Source organism: Plectropomus leopardus, chromosome 18 (assembly GCF_026936395.1).
Source record: "Plectropomus leopardus strain MGB_pleo_1.0 chromosome 18, ASM2693639v1, whole genome shotgun sequence".
In the NCBI taxonomy this organism is placed as follows: Eukaryota; Metazoa; Chordata; class Actinopteri; order Perciformes; family Serranidae; genus Plectropomus; species Plectropomus leopardus.
Genome location: NC_142193.1, coordinates 30,919,838 through 30,935,857, shown reverse-complemented (window position 1 = coordinate 30,935,857; position 16,020 = coordinate 30,919,838). Strand labels below are relative to the sequence as shown.

The 16,020-nt window shown below is 42.3% G+C and overlaps 1 protein-coding gene across 1 annotated transcript; it reads left to right on the top strand.

Moving 5' to 3' along the window:
- Window positions 1–606: 606 nt before the first annotated feature.
- nr1d1 (nuclear receptor subfamily 1, group d, member 1) lies at window positions 607–13,597 on the top strand. Its single transcript, XM_088069459.1, is given in 9 exon segments — window positions 607–1,077; window positions 6,880–7,137; window positions 7,721–7,809; window positions 8,472–8,616; window positions 9,333–9,525; window positions 9,527–10,043; window positions 10,612–10,797; window positions 10,895–11,105; window positions 11,855–13,597. Coding segments are annotated over 9 exon segments (1,914 nt in total). The 5' UTR covers window positions 607–983; the 3' UTR covers window positions 12,076–13,597.
- The last annotated feature ends 2,423 nt before the right edge of the window (window positions 13,598–16,020 follow it).

Below are 16,020 nucleotides of genomic sequence, written 5' to 3'. Positions count from 1 at the left end.
AGTACTTCTTAATTTACAGCATCACAGCTTGTTACTGTCAGTAAGACTGGTATAATGGATGGATAAACAGACAGACAGACTGACTTCATCTTGTTTTTACATGTTCTAGTGTGTTGTGCCTTTGTTGCCACTAGATGGCACAAAAAAGTGTCCATGAGAGGACAACAGCTCTGAGTTCAGCAAACCTCAGAGACGCTTTGAGCTTCAGAAATCATGAGCTCTTGTGCTTTATCACATCTGAGAGGCAATACCGTCCACGGGTGTAAATTAGGCTTTATTTACCAAAAAGTAGTCTCACTATTAATTGTGAAAAATTATAATATTATTGTCTATTATCTTCTTTCTAATCTTTTTAAAATGTTCATTTTTGGTGTGTATTTCCCAACATTTCATTTATTGTGCAATTGGATTATTTTTTAATAATTGAATCTACGAATTCAACGTGTATATTGAAAATATCTAATGTACATGTGTGAAATGTATTCAGTAATATATATTTAAATTCAAATGCGACTACATTTCCCAGCAGCCTCCTCTGTCTGAACGCAGCGGGCTGCATCTCCACGTGCTCGGAGCTTTAAACACGTCCCTGCTCCAGGAGAGCGAGGAGGGGCGGGAAACTGTGTCACTGGGGCACGAGGCTCTCCCCGCGGTCACATGGTCCCGTTTTCTGCCGCGTGCGGCCACGGCGGCCCCCGCACAGTCACGTCATCCTACAGCAGCAGAGCTTGCTGCGCGCGCGCCCCGTTTGAAAAAAAAAAAAATACAGGAGAGAGCGAGAGGAGCGCGTGCAGCAAATGACAGCGGGCTCCTCGTGCGGCGGACGGACAGCGGAGGTGTTCAGGTGGACCAACAGGTGAATGGAGCGCAACTCTTCTTCTTCTTCTTCTTCTTCCTCTTCTTCTTCTTCTTCTTCTGCTGGTTTATCAGCTTTTCTTCTTCGTGATGCGCTCAGAGGAGTTTTTTGAAAAACGCTCTCGTGCATGACTCGGTTGGAGCTCAGGATGACGACGACTGCCATGGACACAAACAACAACAACAACAACAATAACAACAACAACAACAACAACAACACAGGTAAACAACGCGTACACCTTCCTCCCTAAAACCGAAGCGCAGTGATGGCAGGTCTGGAGCGCGCGCTGCGTGTGTGTGTGTTTGAGTTTCTGAGGTGAAGCCGAAGTGTGTGTGTGTGTGTGTGTGTGTGTGTGTGTGTGTAGACTGATGAGGGGCTCACCGGAAGTCTGTCACCTTCAGCTTTCACGTTTTATTCTTCGTTTTTGGTCAAAATGTCGGATTTTATGTCGCAGTTTGAGAGGCTGCAGGTGGGAGCGGCGCGCCGCGCGCAAAACGCGTCCGCGTCTGCAGGACTGTGAGCGGCTGGACTGAGGTCAACATGTGAGGCTGAGGGACATTAAAGGACTCAGTGCACGAAATAATTAAAGAATGAATGAACGGATGATGTGTCTGTTGCTGTCTGATTAGCCGCCAACAGGGAAGCTGTAGTTGTTGCGCGGCGCACAGTGCGCAAAAATCAGCCGCAGGACCGTTTCTAGGATTGGAGGGCACTGGGGGCTTAGCCCGGCCCTCTGCGGGGGAATAAAGTACCCAGTTTATTTATTTATTTATTTTTAAAAGATGCCCTCCATTTTCATCTTCTAAAAAAATTGCTGATTTTTTGTGGCTTCATTTAAAAAAAATTGAAAATATTTATTTCCTTTTAAAAAAAAATTACAGACATTTTTACCTTCATTTTTTTTCCTTTGATGTTTCTTTGAAAAAAATTAAATATAAAATTTGTGATGAAAAAGTGAAATTTTGGCAATATTTCTTTCTTTATTTTACTTTTTCTTTTTTTTAATCTTTGATGAGAATTGTCTTTTTCATTATAGTTTTTGGTGATTTTGATTTTTAAAGGAAACATGCACTCTGAACCCGCAGGCCTCCCAAAATAAAGATCCCCGGTCACACCACCTCTGGCAGCAGAGACTGAAAACACCCGGTGAATTAAACTGTTCTCTTTCGTTGTTTCCGGTCACAATCTGTGAAACATGAACCAGCTGATTTCAAATGATGACGTTAATGTGTTTTTCTCCTCCGTGCGCGCGCTTTAACCCGTTATATTCATGCATTCATTGACGGTGTTTCATGTTCTGTTGTGCGCCTCACGCGGGTCCCGGGGCGGCCTCTCTGCCCTGATTAACTCCCCCGTTACCGGCTGCACTCTAACGCACAGACAGAGACGATGCGGCCGGTCTCCAGCTGACCGGCTCGCGCACATGTCCGCGTGTCATCACGGGGACCGGCACCGTGATTCCCGTGGAGTTTCGCGGAACTGGGTCACGATGACAGCAGTCGGTCGGTGGGTCGCTTGGTGTGTGCGTGTGTGTGTGTGTGTGTGTGTGTGTGTGTATCGGTGCACATGGACGGCTCACCGGGCCATGTGCGCTTTGTTTTCACGGAGCTCGGCGCGCTCTGATTGGCTGTCGGTAGGCTGAGCTCATTACGTAACGCTCCTCCTCCGGTGCTCGTGTGTTTTTGTCTCAGCTCGGAGAGCGACAGATCAATAATCTGATCAGTCACATATCGATTACTATCAATTAGAAAAACACATCTGATAAATTATAAAGCTCACAATATCCAAAACACGCTGGACGGACACACCGTTTCATTTTGCGTATATACATATATATATGTATGTATGTATATATATATGTATGTATGTATATATATATATATATATATATGTATGTATGTATATATATATGTATGTATGTATATATGACATAAAGGGACTGTAAGAGAGTGTTTGTTATTTTTCAGAGAGGAGGTGGAGGTGCAAAAAGGGGGAGGCATGCCAAAAACTTTTGAGGCACTGGGGAGGGACTCTGATTTGGTGTAGAGGAGGGGCAAACAACTTTAATTATTAACTTTCAAATTTTTTAAAGAAAAGAATATAATTCTTTAGAGGAAACATACCATAATATGACCCACGGGTCACCAAAATCTCACGGTTTTGTTTTTAGTTTAGTTTTTCATTTTTTGTCGATTTGTAAAGTTAAAAACAACAACAACAAAAAAACATCAAAATGACTGAAGAAAATTTTAGCTTTTTTTTGTTCTTTTTTTTGGGGGGGGGGGTAATTTTAAAGAAAGAAAAACTAAATTAGACCAACAATTTTTGCAATGTTGTTTTGCTTTTCGATTAACATGCCTTCCGCGCTGATTACCAATTTCCAGGCCTAGAAAAGTTTCATAAAACTAAATATACCCTGAAAGTTTTAGCAAAGTCCTGAATTTTGTTTTACAAACCTTTATCATAACACGTGATATGTTCAAGGACTGTCGGAAATTTGAAATTCTAATGATAACACTTATTTTAAGTTTCTGGCATGTAAATGGGGTCATTTATCTCAGGTCTGGAGGGCATTTTAAAAGAAAACATTCAGCAAAGGAAGGTTTTTTGAAAAAAATATCACATTTTTTTGTTTCCTTAAAAAGAAATTGGTGAAATCTGCAACTCTGCAAGCAGATTGGAGCCTTTTTTTTAACAAAATTAAGGAGGGAAAAAATCACATTTTTTTTCCTTAAAGCTCACCTAAATGAAAAAAATGGCCCAAATTTAAAAAACAAAAACATGCCTTTCACACCTACTGGCCGGCAGGTTTGGAAGGCATGTTTTCTTTAAAAATGGTAAAATAACTACAAAAACATTTAAAGCTGTCTGCTCCTCCCCTTAAGCCAAAATCAAAACATCAGTCCACCCAAGTGATTAAAAAATGATTTGACACGCCCCCCTCCCCCCTCATAAATAACAAACAGTCCCTAAATTATATTTAAATATTCAGCTCTAATCCTGCTCTGAGTTCATTATTTTTTTAAATAATGTGATGAAAAAGAGCCGAGAAGGAGAATCAGTGATCATTTCAGAGAATGTTTGGTCTTTAACATTTTCCTCAAGTCCTGGAAAAGTCTTGGAAAAGTCCTGAAAAAGTCCTGGAAAAGTTTTGGTAAAATATGTAAGGCCACAGCTGCACAGAGGCTTAAAAAATCCACACCGTAGCATTTTTAAGACTTTTGAAAAAAATTGATGAAAGACTTTTTACTATGAGTTAAAGGTTTTTTTTAGATGGATGAATTTTGTTAGTTTTTAAACGGATCTGTGTGTTTAAACTGTTTATAGATGCATCAACGACGGTTCTCACAAGTACACCAGTGTGCTGACATGAATGGAGGGAACGTGAGAGCAGCAGTGTGTGTGTGAGTGAGTGTGTGTGTGTGTGTGAGAGAGAGAGAACACACGTGGCTAAGAGGCGTGACTACTGACAACACACGAGCCTCCTCCAGAGTCCACATGAGGGAGGAGAGAGGAGGAGAGAGGAGGAGGAGGAGGAGGAGAGGGGAGAGAGAGGGACAGAGCTGAATCAGATTCATGAAACTCAAACACACAACGTTTAAATGTGAGAGCAGGAGAGAAATTCACACGTCTGACCGAGAACACGTCTGACTGACTGAAACACGTCTGACTGACTGAAACACGTCTGACTGACTGAAACACGTCTGACTGAAACACGTCTGACTGAAACACGTCTGACTGACTGAAACACGTCTGACTGAAACACGTCTGACTGACTGAAACACGTCTGACTGACTGAAACACGTCTGACTGACTGAAACACGTGTGAACAACAAGCAGCAAAACCTGCAGAAACACCAAAACAAGGAGGCCCACCAGGAGAGAGGAGGGGGTGAGAGGAGGAGGTGAGGGGGGGGGCAGATGCAGGTGGAGCTCCTGTCAGGGGGCGGGGCTATGGGCGTGGCCAGAACACGCTCCGTTACCATGGTGACACCTGACACAGTGACCTCATGAGCTGCTGTTCAACAACCCAAGATGAGTGAGTGAGTTAATAAGTTAACGATTGAGTTAATAAGTTAACAATTGAGTTAATAAGTGAGTGAGTGAGTTAATAACTCAACCATTAACTTATTAACTCACTGACTTACTCACTCACTTATTAACTCACTCATTAACTTATTAACTCTCTAACTTACTCACTGAGTTAGTGAGTTAATAAGTGAGTGATTAATAACTTACTCACTGAGTTAGTGAGTTAATAAGTGAGTGAGTTAATAAGTTAATGAGTGAGTGAGTTAATAAGTGAGTGAGTGAGTGGTAATAGTAAAACACACTGCAGCTCAACGCTTTTGTTTTTGCTCCTAATTTTCACAGATACACACACACACACACACACACTCACTCTATATGACGCCTGTGTTCCCTCAAATGTTCGAGACAAATTTCTCCAATGGAGACAATAAAGGCTGATGTCATCATATATATATATATATATATATATATAGAGAGAGAGAGAGAGAGAGAGAGAGAGAGAGAGAGAGAAGAAGATAGATAGATAGATATAGCTATGTATATATATATATATATATATATATATATATACATAAACAAACACACACACACACACACATTTATGTTTGTTTTTTCTGTGTCTTTGTGCACGGACACACACACACACACACACACACACACACACAGGAAACTGCTCAGTCCTCAGCAGTGAAGCTGCTCAACAAAATGAATAAAATATCACGTGAATTACTGAAACCCTCAAAGTGATAATCGGACATCTACGCCTGTGTTTACACCTGTCCTACACAACATGTGTCACGTGCGGCGCTGACACGTGGGAACACACAGAGAGCAGGAGGAGGAGCAGGAGGAGGTGCAGGAGGAGGAGCAGGAGGAGGAGCAGCAGAGTGTGAGCTCTCTGCTGACAGCAGCGTGTTTGTGTGTCACGTTCGCGCCTCTCTGTCACCTGTCACACCTGTGCACCCGACGTCCCCGACATCACTCAGAGAGACTCTCTGCTGCCTGATGTCCATAGCGTCCACAGATCCACTCAGAGACCAGAAAACCGTCATGTGTCCTCGGCTGATGGTCGCGTCCCGTGCAGACAGCAGCTCTCTGTGTAGGACACAGTTCAGCGCTGTCTCTGTCTCACAGTCAGCCGTCTGTCCACAGCTGTGTGTCAGAGCTGCAGGACGCTCCGAGGACACTCGGTCTCTGTCTGCTTTCGGCGGAGACAGCAGCGCCCTGCTTGGTTTTTGTGTTTCTGTGGACCAATCACAGTCCTGATGTGCAGAGCGGCGGAGCTCTAACAGCGTCACACTCACAGTATTAATTATCATTATTTCACTGATTAATACTGCGGATTTATAACACTGTATACACTGTATCAGTTATCATTTCTGCTGGCTGTTCTTATTATTTTTATTATAAAAATGTTGACAGTAAACAGAGCAGCCGCTCTGAGACCAGCTTGATGTGTGTTGTTTGCTGTAACCATGGTAACAGATGGGTGGAGTGAGGAGGGGGGTTCAGTAGTAAAAGTTCACAACAAGCTGACTTTTGGAGGGACATGGGGGGGGTGGGGCAGATGTTTTAGTCGTGGCAGGCCGCCTCAGATAAATGACTGTGAGGTAAACACCGTGTTTATGTCACTGAATATTTCTATCACCCCACACCACAAATGTGCTTTTAACAATCTTCAAAATATTATTTATAATTAATGGAGTTATTATATCTCATTAATATTTCATTTATATTATTCTAAATTAAATATTGTTTGTTATGGTACATTTAAATAAATCATTTTACCTATTTATAACTATTTATTATTATTATTATTATTATTATTATTGTTGTTATTAATTGGTCTTGGTATTGTTGTGATAACTTGTTGCTGAGTTTGTCTCTTTATGACACTTTGGACTGAAACATCATCAGTAGATGGACTCACTGACCTCCGTCTGTCCCCGTCTGTCCTCTGCCTGTCCCCGTCTCCTCTGGTGTCTCTGCAGGAGGTGTGATCTCCTACGTGGGTTCCTCTGGAGGCTCTCCGGCTCGGACCAGTCCGGTCTCCATGTACAGCGAGAACTCAAACTCCCAGCCCGGATTCCCCTCCTCCTCCTCCTCCTCCTCCTCCTCCTCCGGCAGCAGCAGCTCGGGCTCTGCAGGAGAAGACGGCTCCTCATCAGCAGGAGGTTCACCTCGAGGCCGAGATGACGGCGGCGGCTCTCAGAGGGCGTCGCCCAGCAAGTCTGTGGCCAGTCTGACCAGTAAGACCCTGATAAAACCAGTGACTGTTAGAAGAGAGGAGAATGTGAATCCATCAGGCCCTCCGTTATACACTCATCTTTAGGAATAATAAATTATTCTCTGATCATTTGTCCTAAAAATAATAAATCAGCATCTGCACTAATGAACAATAACAACAACAGCTGACTTTTAACATCTTTAACCCTTTGAAACCTGAGCAGATTGATTTGATTTCTGTCAAAAACACAGAGAGAAGACAAACGACTTATTGAGACATGGCCCAAATCTTAGCAAAAACACTTACCCGAAAATAGTGATAGTGATTATATATATATATATATATATATATATATATATATATATATATATATATCAGGAAAGATAACATTAAATCTGCAGTAAAAATCTGCATTAAATCAAAGTGACTCTTTCTCATGTTTAATAGTTTGGCAGCTTCTTTCTTTGTTTCTCCTTCACTGTGCAGCTAACAGTGTGTGTGTGTGTGTGTGTGTGTGTGTGTGTGTGTGTGTGTGTGTGTGTGTGTGTGTGTGTGTGTGTGTGTGTGTGTGTGTGTGTGTGTGTGTGTGTGTGTGTGTGTTGCAGAGCTGAACGGCATGGTGCTGCTGTGTAAAGTTTGTGGTGACGTGGCTTCAGGTTTCCACTACGGAGTTCACGCCTGTGAAGGCTGCAAGGTGAGACCTTCATCACACACTCTCTCTCTCTCTCTCACACACGCACACACACACACACACACACACACACACACTCTCTTACTGACTAACTGTGCATCACGTCGCCTCATCACTAGTTTATAATGAGCTGACGATCGGTGTTTGTGTTTTCGTCACCTCAGAAAGAGCCGTTTATATCGTTTATATCCACACATCAGCAGCTCCTCGCCCACATCGCCATGTTTCTACAGGAGCCCAGAGCGGACAAACCGAACACTGACAGAAACACATTCATGTGTTCACGTCACGGAAAAACAGGCAGAATATTTTAGGAAACAAAAGTCCAGGCGAGCATTTTAGGAAAAAAATGTAATGCTGCAAGAAAAGTCTTAATATTTCTTAAAGTCAAGTTAAGATAAACATGTCCGAAGAAAAAAGTTGTGAATTAAAAAAAAAAAAATTGTCAAAAAAATTGTTATATTTTGAGACAAAAAAGTCATAATATTCCAAGACAAAAATGGGTGGAGTCAAACATTAGAGAAAAAAGTTTTAATGTTTAAAAAAAAAAAAGTTAAATAAAATGTTGACAAAAAATTTCCATGTCAGCCACCGTAGTTAGCATCCTGTCTCCAAAGAGCAGCATCTGCAGATGTCTCACTGTCCGTCCGTCTGTGTGTCTGCAGGGTTTTTTCCGCCGCAGCATCCAGCAGAACATCCAGTATAAGAAGTGCGTGAAGAACGAGACCTGCAGCATCATGAGGATCAACAGGAACCGCTGTCAGCAGTGTCGCTTCAAGAAGTGTCTGTCTGTGGGCATGAGCCGCGACGGTCAGCTAAACACCTGTCCACCTGTCTCCGTCTGTCCACCTGTCTCCGTCTGTCCACCTGTCTCCGTCTGTCCACCTGTCTCTGTCTGTCTCTCTGGGCGGGTTTCCATTACAGCTCTGCACAAAACCTCACTGATGTTTAGTAAATGTGGATAAAACACAATGTGGAGCTGACTGTGTTTCCACTGAGAGATATCATGCGATAACATCCCAGTAACCATGGCGACGGATGTCCAAAACATTAGCAGCTTTATTTCTATTGCAGCCGCTCAATAAAGCTGATCTAATGTCGCTGTAATTTCTTCGTCTCTTACGATCTCGGTCTCTTCCTCCGTCCTCACACAGAGTCATGTTTTCACGTCATGTGACTTTGTTTTACTTTTTCTTCTTTGGATTTAATGGCGGTTGGCATCATTAAGGTCACATCACCGCCACCCGCCGCATCTTATGAGCTATAAAAGCCAAAAAAGTGTTTCCATGGCAGTTTTGTGAGATATGGCTTTTTCGAATCGCCTGAAATACCGACTTATGTGAACGTAAAAACTTTTCTGTGTTTCCTTTAGACGTATTTTGTATTCGCAATTTCATTTTGCACAGTTTGAGGGTTAATGTAAACCCGCCTGCTCTGACCGCAGGAACATGAAGCTGCACAAACTGTGTTCATATACGCTGTCATCTAACATCTCCTCCTCTTCCTCCTCCTCTTCCTCCTCACAGCGGTCCGTTTCGGTCGGATCCCGAAGCGTGAGAAACAGCGGATGTTGGCAGAGATGCAGAGCGCCATGAACAACATGGTGAACGACCAGCTGCAGAACGAATTCCAGCTCGCCAGCCTCTCCTCCTCCTCCTCCTCCTCCTCCTCCTCCTCCTCCTCCTCTCCCTGCCCAGGGGTCACCATCGCCCCCAGCCCCGCCCCCCGCCCTGCCCCTCGCTCCCTCCTCCCCCTCAGCTCCTGCTCCGGCCTCCTCCCCTCCTACTCCTCCTCCCCCGTGTCACAGCCCCCCGTCCTCCTCCTCCCCTCCCCCCAGCCCCGGGGTAGACTCCACCATCAGCGCCATCGCTCGCGCTCACCGTGAGACCTTCCTGTACGCCCATGACAAGCTGGCCAATCCCTGTGTGCCACCTCAGCAGCCGCAGAATAACCACGCCCACCAACACAGCGGAGAGGCGGAGCCCTGGGGACCAAACCGCTGCCCCAACGGTTACCACGCCAACGGCCTCAACACCATCTATCACCACCACAACAACAACCTGGGGACGGGGCACTACCCACCGCCAGACAACAGCCGAAACACCATGCACCACCATCGCCATAGCAACGGGAGGCGGAGCCTGCACAACAGCAATGTGATTGGAGGAGCCGAGCTCAGCGATCATGTGACCCAGGGGCAGAACTGTCCAATCAAGAACCGCACGGGCATCGTGCTGGTAAGAACCAATCAGAGACGCAGGAGGGCGCTGTTCACGCGTCTCCGTTTAAATCGATTTAAAATAAAAGTCTTTACGATGTCACCAAATTTACTCGTTATGATGTCACCATGTTCACTCATTATGACATCATCACGGTGTTCAGTCGTTATGACATCATCACGTTGTTCAGTTATTATGATGTCATCATGCTACGTTAACTGCGGTGCAAAAAATGTGTGGTTGTTTTCCTTTTTTTTACTTTGTTGTTTTTTTTTTGGTTGGTTTTGTTGGTTTTCTTTTTTAAACTTATTTTCAGGTACATATTTATTCATTTCCTGCTTATTTTTGGGATGTTTCTTTTGTTGCACATTGCCTTCTTCCCATGTTTTTGACAGAAATCAGGCTTTCAAAGGGTTAAAGGACCTTTTTAATGAACCGGTTGTTCAGAGTTGTGACCTGATTTGATTTTTTGTCGTAAGCTGCAGCCAGTTAATGAATGAAGCTCAGGACGGACGCAGAAACACGTTCGATCGAGGGTTAAATGACTGATCAGATAAATGTAACCCGAGCTGTCGTCCGTCTCCAGGCGTGTCCCATGAACATGCAGCCTCACGCCGACCCCTCAAAGACCCCCCAGGAGATCTGGGAGGACTTCTCTCTGTCCTTCACCCCCGCCGTCAGAGAGGTGGTGGAGTTCGCCAAACACATCCCAGGATTCAGCGCTCTGACCCAGAACGACCAGGTCACCCTGCTCAAGGCCGGCACCTTCGAGGTACGGCGGGGGGAGAGTCACATGGCGGGCAGAGCGTCGCTACGATCCTCCGTCAGTCTGTGAGGCTCAAACAGTTTTCCGGCTCCTCTCTCTCCAGGTGCTGATGGTGCGCTTTGCGTCACTGTTCAACGTGAAGGAGCAGACGGTGACCTTCCTCTCCGGCGCCACCTACAGCCTGGCGGATCTGCGGGCGATGGGGATGAACGAGCTGCTGGGCGCCATGTTCGACTTCAGCTACAAACTGGCTGCACTGGAGCTGAGCGCGCAGGAGCTGGGGCTGTTCACCGCCGTCGTGCTGGTGTCTGCAGGTCAGTCTCGTTAACCCTTTCCTCCACAGACGGTTTCTCTGACGTCTTAACAGAACCAATCAGAGGCAGCGTCATGTGTCCACAGAGTGTGATTTTAGACAGCATGCCGGCACCACGGAAACTAAAGAGGTTTAACACAACAGCGTGGGGCTCTAGTGTGACATGTGACATACGTGTCAGCAGCTCTTTGTAAACAATAACAATGACATCACATGTCAATCATTCAGTGTACCTGTTATAGGACAGCTGGTCTTTTTTTCTTTATCAGTTTTGGCTTTTTTGTTTTCTTTAACATTTTATTGTGTTCTTTTTTTTCCTCAAATTTTTTTGGGAAGTTTTTGAAGAATACATGCTTTCCTTCTGTCATTTTCTTCTGTTGTTTTCTGTAAAAAAATGTCGCCTGGACCCGGGACTGCTGATTTGGAGGACGTTTTCTTTAAAAATCATCAGAAATGACCTCATTTATGAGCCAAAAACTGATAAAATAGAAATTATCATTGGATTTTTAAACAATCTTTGATGTGTGGACATTCACGGCTGCTTTTTTTCTTTGATACGGCGTGTGCAGGTTTTTCAAACATGCGTAAACTCGTTAAATATTGGGGATAGACTGCTTTCCTGCTGCCAGTGAACACGTCTTGAACAGGAAGTGTTAAAGGTGACGTCTTCATAAACTTTATCTGGCAGAAAAGAGGCTGAACTTTATTTTGATACCATCTTCCTCTTTTTCTTCTTCTCCTGCTCCTCAGACCGGTCCGGTATCGAGAACGTGGCGTCGGTGGAGCAGCTGCAGGAGAACCTGATCAGAGCGCTGCGCTCGCTGGTCAGCAGGCCAGCCGTCGCCCCCGGCGACGACCATCACAACCTGGACTCGCCGCGCTTCACCAAGCTGCTGCTGAAGCTGCCTGATCTGCGGACGCTCAACAACTTGCACTCCGAGAAGCTGCTGTCCTTCCGCATCGATGCCTGATGACCTCACCCATGACCTCATCGTTGACCTCAAAGCGCTCAGACTCAGATCCGCGTCACTTCCTGTGCTGATGGTAACGGCGACATCATATGGTGCTCTCCTTCGCCGAGACGTCGGCTCGTCACATCGCCGTCATCACCTGACGATGTCATCGCCGCTAACTCCACCAACGTTGTGAGATGGTGATGATGTCATCAACAGTTCATCTGTTCAGCACCCAGCTAACCGCCAAAATAAGAGTCTGTGAGTTAAAGGGACAGTCCGACATTTTAATCTCCGAGTGAAGCACGAGCAGCAGGAAATACATCACAACCCGTCAATCAATAACCGATCAACACAAACACGACTGATTAAAATACTTCACTGTCGTCATCATTAACCCTTTGAAATCTGGATCCACACCAGCGTCTCAGTGCTGCATTCAGACGCCGTTCACAAGTATTTCAACCTTTGAAACAAGTTAGTTTGATTTCTTTCTGGCAAGAAAAGTCCACAAACTGCAAGAAATCAAAATGTTTTTTTTTTTTTAAGGTAATTTCCCCTTTTTTTTACCTTCAATTTATCCTGCAATTTTTCAGATAAATTGCCTCTTTTTTTCTATTGATATTCAGGTAAATCTTATTTTTTCAGATAAATTTCCTTTTTTTTTCAGATAAATTTCCTTTTTTTCTGATAATTTCTATTTTTTTACAATCCGTTTTCTAATTGCTAATTTTCACATAAATGTTTGGGTCATTTATTTATTTATTTCTTAAGTTGCTGTCCTCTGCACCTATTTGAAAGCCAGTTTGCTCAGGGGTTAAAAGGGTTAATGGTTAAAAGGTTTTTATGGGGTTAAAAATTCAGGATTCAGTTTAATAGTGATGACGTCAACAATAAGCCTCATCGCTAACTGCTGCTAACAGTGTCTCGGTTTATATTTCTGTTCCTGAACAATAAACATCATGTGTCTCCGAGTTGGAGGTAATGATGGGCGGAGATAGACGGAGGCTAACAGTTTCCCTCTGCTTCCAGTCTTTGTGCTAAGCTAAGCTAATCAATAATTTCTTAAAATGTCGGAAACATCCAGAACTTCCAAACTCCACGCTGACGTGCAGAAAAAAAAAACACTGAGTGGATTTAACGATCTCAACGTCTTCGTCCACCGACACAAACACCAGCCAACGTTACGCAGGACGGGCTGTGACGGACAGCTCCACGGACCAATGAGACGGCGGGACGACGTGTTAAAGCGCGGTCAGAGACTCGCTGCAGCTCATTTTCTCTACAAAAACTGTAAATACTCATAAAGATCCACGATGCTTGAACTGTTTGAAGAACTGTGTTTGACACACAAAGATATATTATTACACTTTCTATTTTTTGTTAATATGAATATATGCCTGTGCAAATATTATGACTGTATCAAAGTGTGTCGAGTACGAAACGCATCTAATGGACCTGAGATATTCTGATGTATGTATTTCAATGTGTTTATGGTGTAAAGATATTATATATATATATAAATATACGTCTGCTTTCATTTGTGTCTGAAGGGTTTAAACTTTAACACAGACAGCTGCTTGGCTCATTATTCGCTTCATCTTCTTAAAAAGATAAAAATATCTATAAAGTATTTAAAATGTGTGCATAATTATTATCTTCAGAATAACATCTATAAAACATCTGTAAAATTATCTTTAATATCAAAATCTATAAATTAATTCCTACAAATGAAATTACATCTATAGAAATATCTGTAAAATTATATTTAGACAATAACATCTTTAAATCATTATCTAAAACAAATCTCAAAATATCTGTTAAAAAATGAAAAAATATCTATTGAAATATCTAAAATTATGTAAAATGTACAGAAAATAAAACATTTAAGAACATGTAAAAAATAATATCTAAAAACTAATATTTAAACTATAAATATCTGTCTAAAATACATATATTTTTAAAATGTAATTTATGAAATATTTAAAAGTCGATGTTGATACAATTATATCTTAAAATAACTTTAAAAATAATAATAAAATCTTTACTATGGATAATATCTTAAAATTTGCATTTGTAAATGATCTGTGAAATTAATATTTTTAAAATAATGTATATATTTAAAATACATTCTACAATATATCTAAATTGAAATCTATGCAATTGGTATATATATATAATGTTAAACAAAACTTAAACTCTAAAATAATATTAATGGAATCTGTATCTGTAAAATATCTATTAAGTCAATATTATAAACATCTTGCAATAATATCTAAAAATGTATATTTCATTTTAATGTCTAACCTTCACTAAATGTCATCAAGTGATCAATTTTAAGGTATCATAAAGAACAATAATGTTTTCTGATTCAGAAAAACAAGTCATGTCAGTTTCAGTTTCTGATGAGAGGAAACAATAACAGGATGAACTGCTTAGAAGTGGGTCAAACTGAAGCCGAATAACAACTTTACTCTCTGATTGGTCAGCTGCAGCAACACCGTCGACCAATCAGGAGCGAGCATGCAGTTTACAACGAGAGTAAACAATAATTATATTAATAATAATATTAATTAACTTATTAACGTGAGTATGAGGTTATTTAATGTACTCTGTGTTTCCTCAGCAGGAAGAAAAAGTGGGTCAAACCGAAGCCTCATAACAACTTTACGCTCTGCTCTCTCATTGGTCAGTTATAGAAACACCTCACCGACCAATCAGGAGGCGGCAGGCGGAGCCGCGCGCGTCCCGGTTTTTAGACTACACACCGAGTCACACGTCACTTCCTGCTGGTGTCGACTGTAAAGTGAGCTGATGTGTTACATAATGAGAGAAAAAGAGAGAAATAACCATAAACTCAGCGCCCTGCTGTTTCTCATCACTGACCTGCTGCACCGAGACACCCGAGACACCTGAGACACCCGAGACACCTGAGACACCTGACGGCGCTGCGGACTGAAGACAAAGACGGGGATGAGTTACTGATGCGGACTGATCCGCTCTCACTCTCTGCAGCTGTCTCCGCCGGTGTCTCCGCCGGTGTCTCCGCATGTCCTCTCCGCTCTCGCTGTCCGCGGTTTGACTTCAGGTGTTGTGAGTCTCCAGCTCGGTTCTGCTGAAAGATAAACTGATGTCTGATGTTTGATGTAAATGTGCAGAGATCACAGCAGAGCGGTTATTTAGGGACGGTTCTGTAGCTGCTGCTTCCTGACAGTTTGGGGAACATTTCTCTCTACAGATCCACTATAACTCAAACACAATATTATTTGCAGCATCATTTTTGTGCAGTTCAAGTTGACATAAGAAGATTAGAGTGCAAAAAACAAAATATAAAAATGAAACTGATTTTGCTCTTGAAAATTAAATTCTTTTAAAAAAAAAAAATGTCTGAAATGTCTTTTTTTCAATGAAAATGCACAAATTAAATTCATCTGTACTCACCACATCTCAGCCTTTCAGACCCTCAGGTGATGACAAACAAACAAGAAGAAATTATCGGTTATCGGTATCTTACCGGCCGCGAGAAGCTGGAAATTATCGGTTTATCAGTATCATTTGAAATAATCATTATCGTGCATCACCGGTTATTATTGTTTGTGCAGAGTCAAATACTCACACTCGTATCGCTCTGCACAAAAATCCACTCTTCAAAATCATTGTATAAAAAAATATTATACATAAACATTATTTTGTGCTTTCATTGAGTTTATTTTTTAACAGATACAGATCAGGAGTTTACCTTGTTAAACATGTAATCAGATAAACCTTTGAAACCTGAGCAAACTGGCTTGATTTTTTCCAAAAATATGAGAGACCAATGAAGAAACAAACCTACAAATAAGCAATAATGAACTAAAACGTACAAGGAAATTACCTGAAAATTATTTTTTTAAATGAAAGAAAAATACAAAAAAAAAAACCAAGAAAATTACCTGAAAAAAGAGTTTAAAAAAATAATCATTT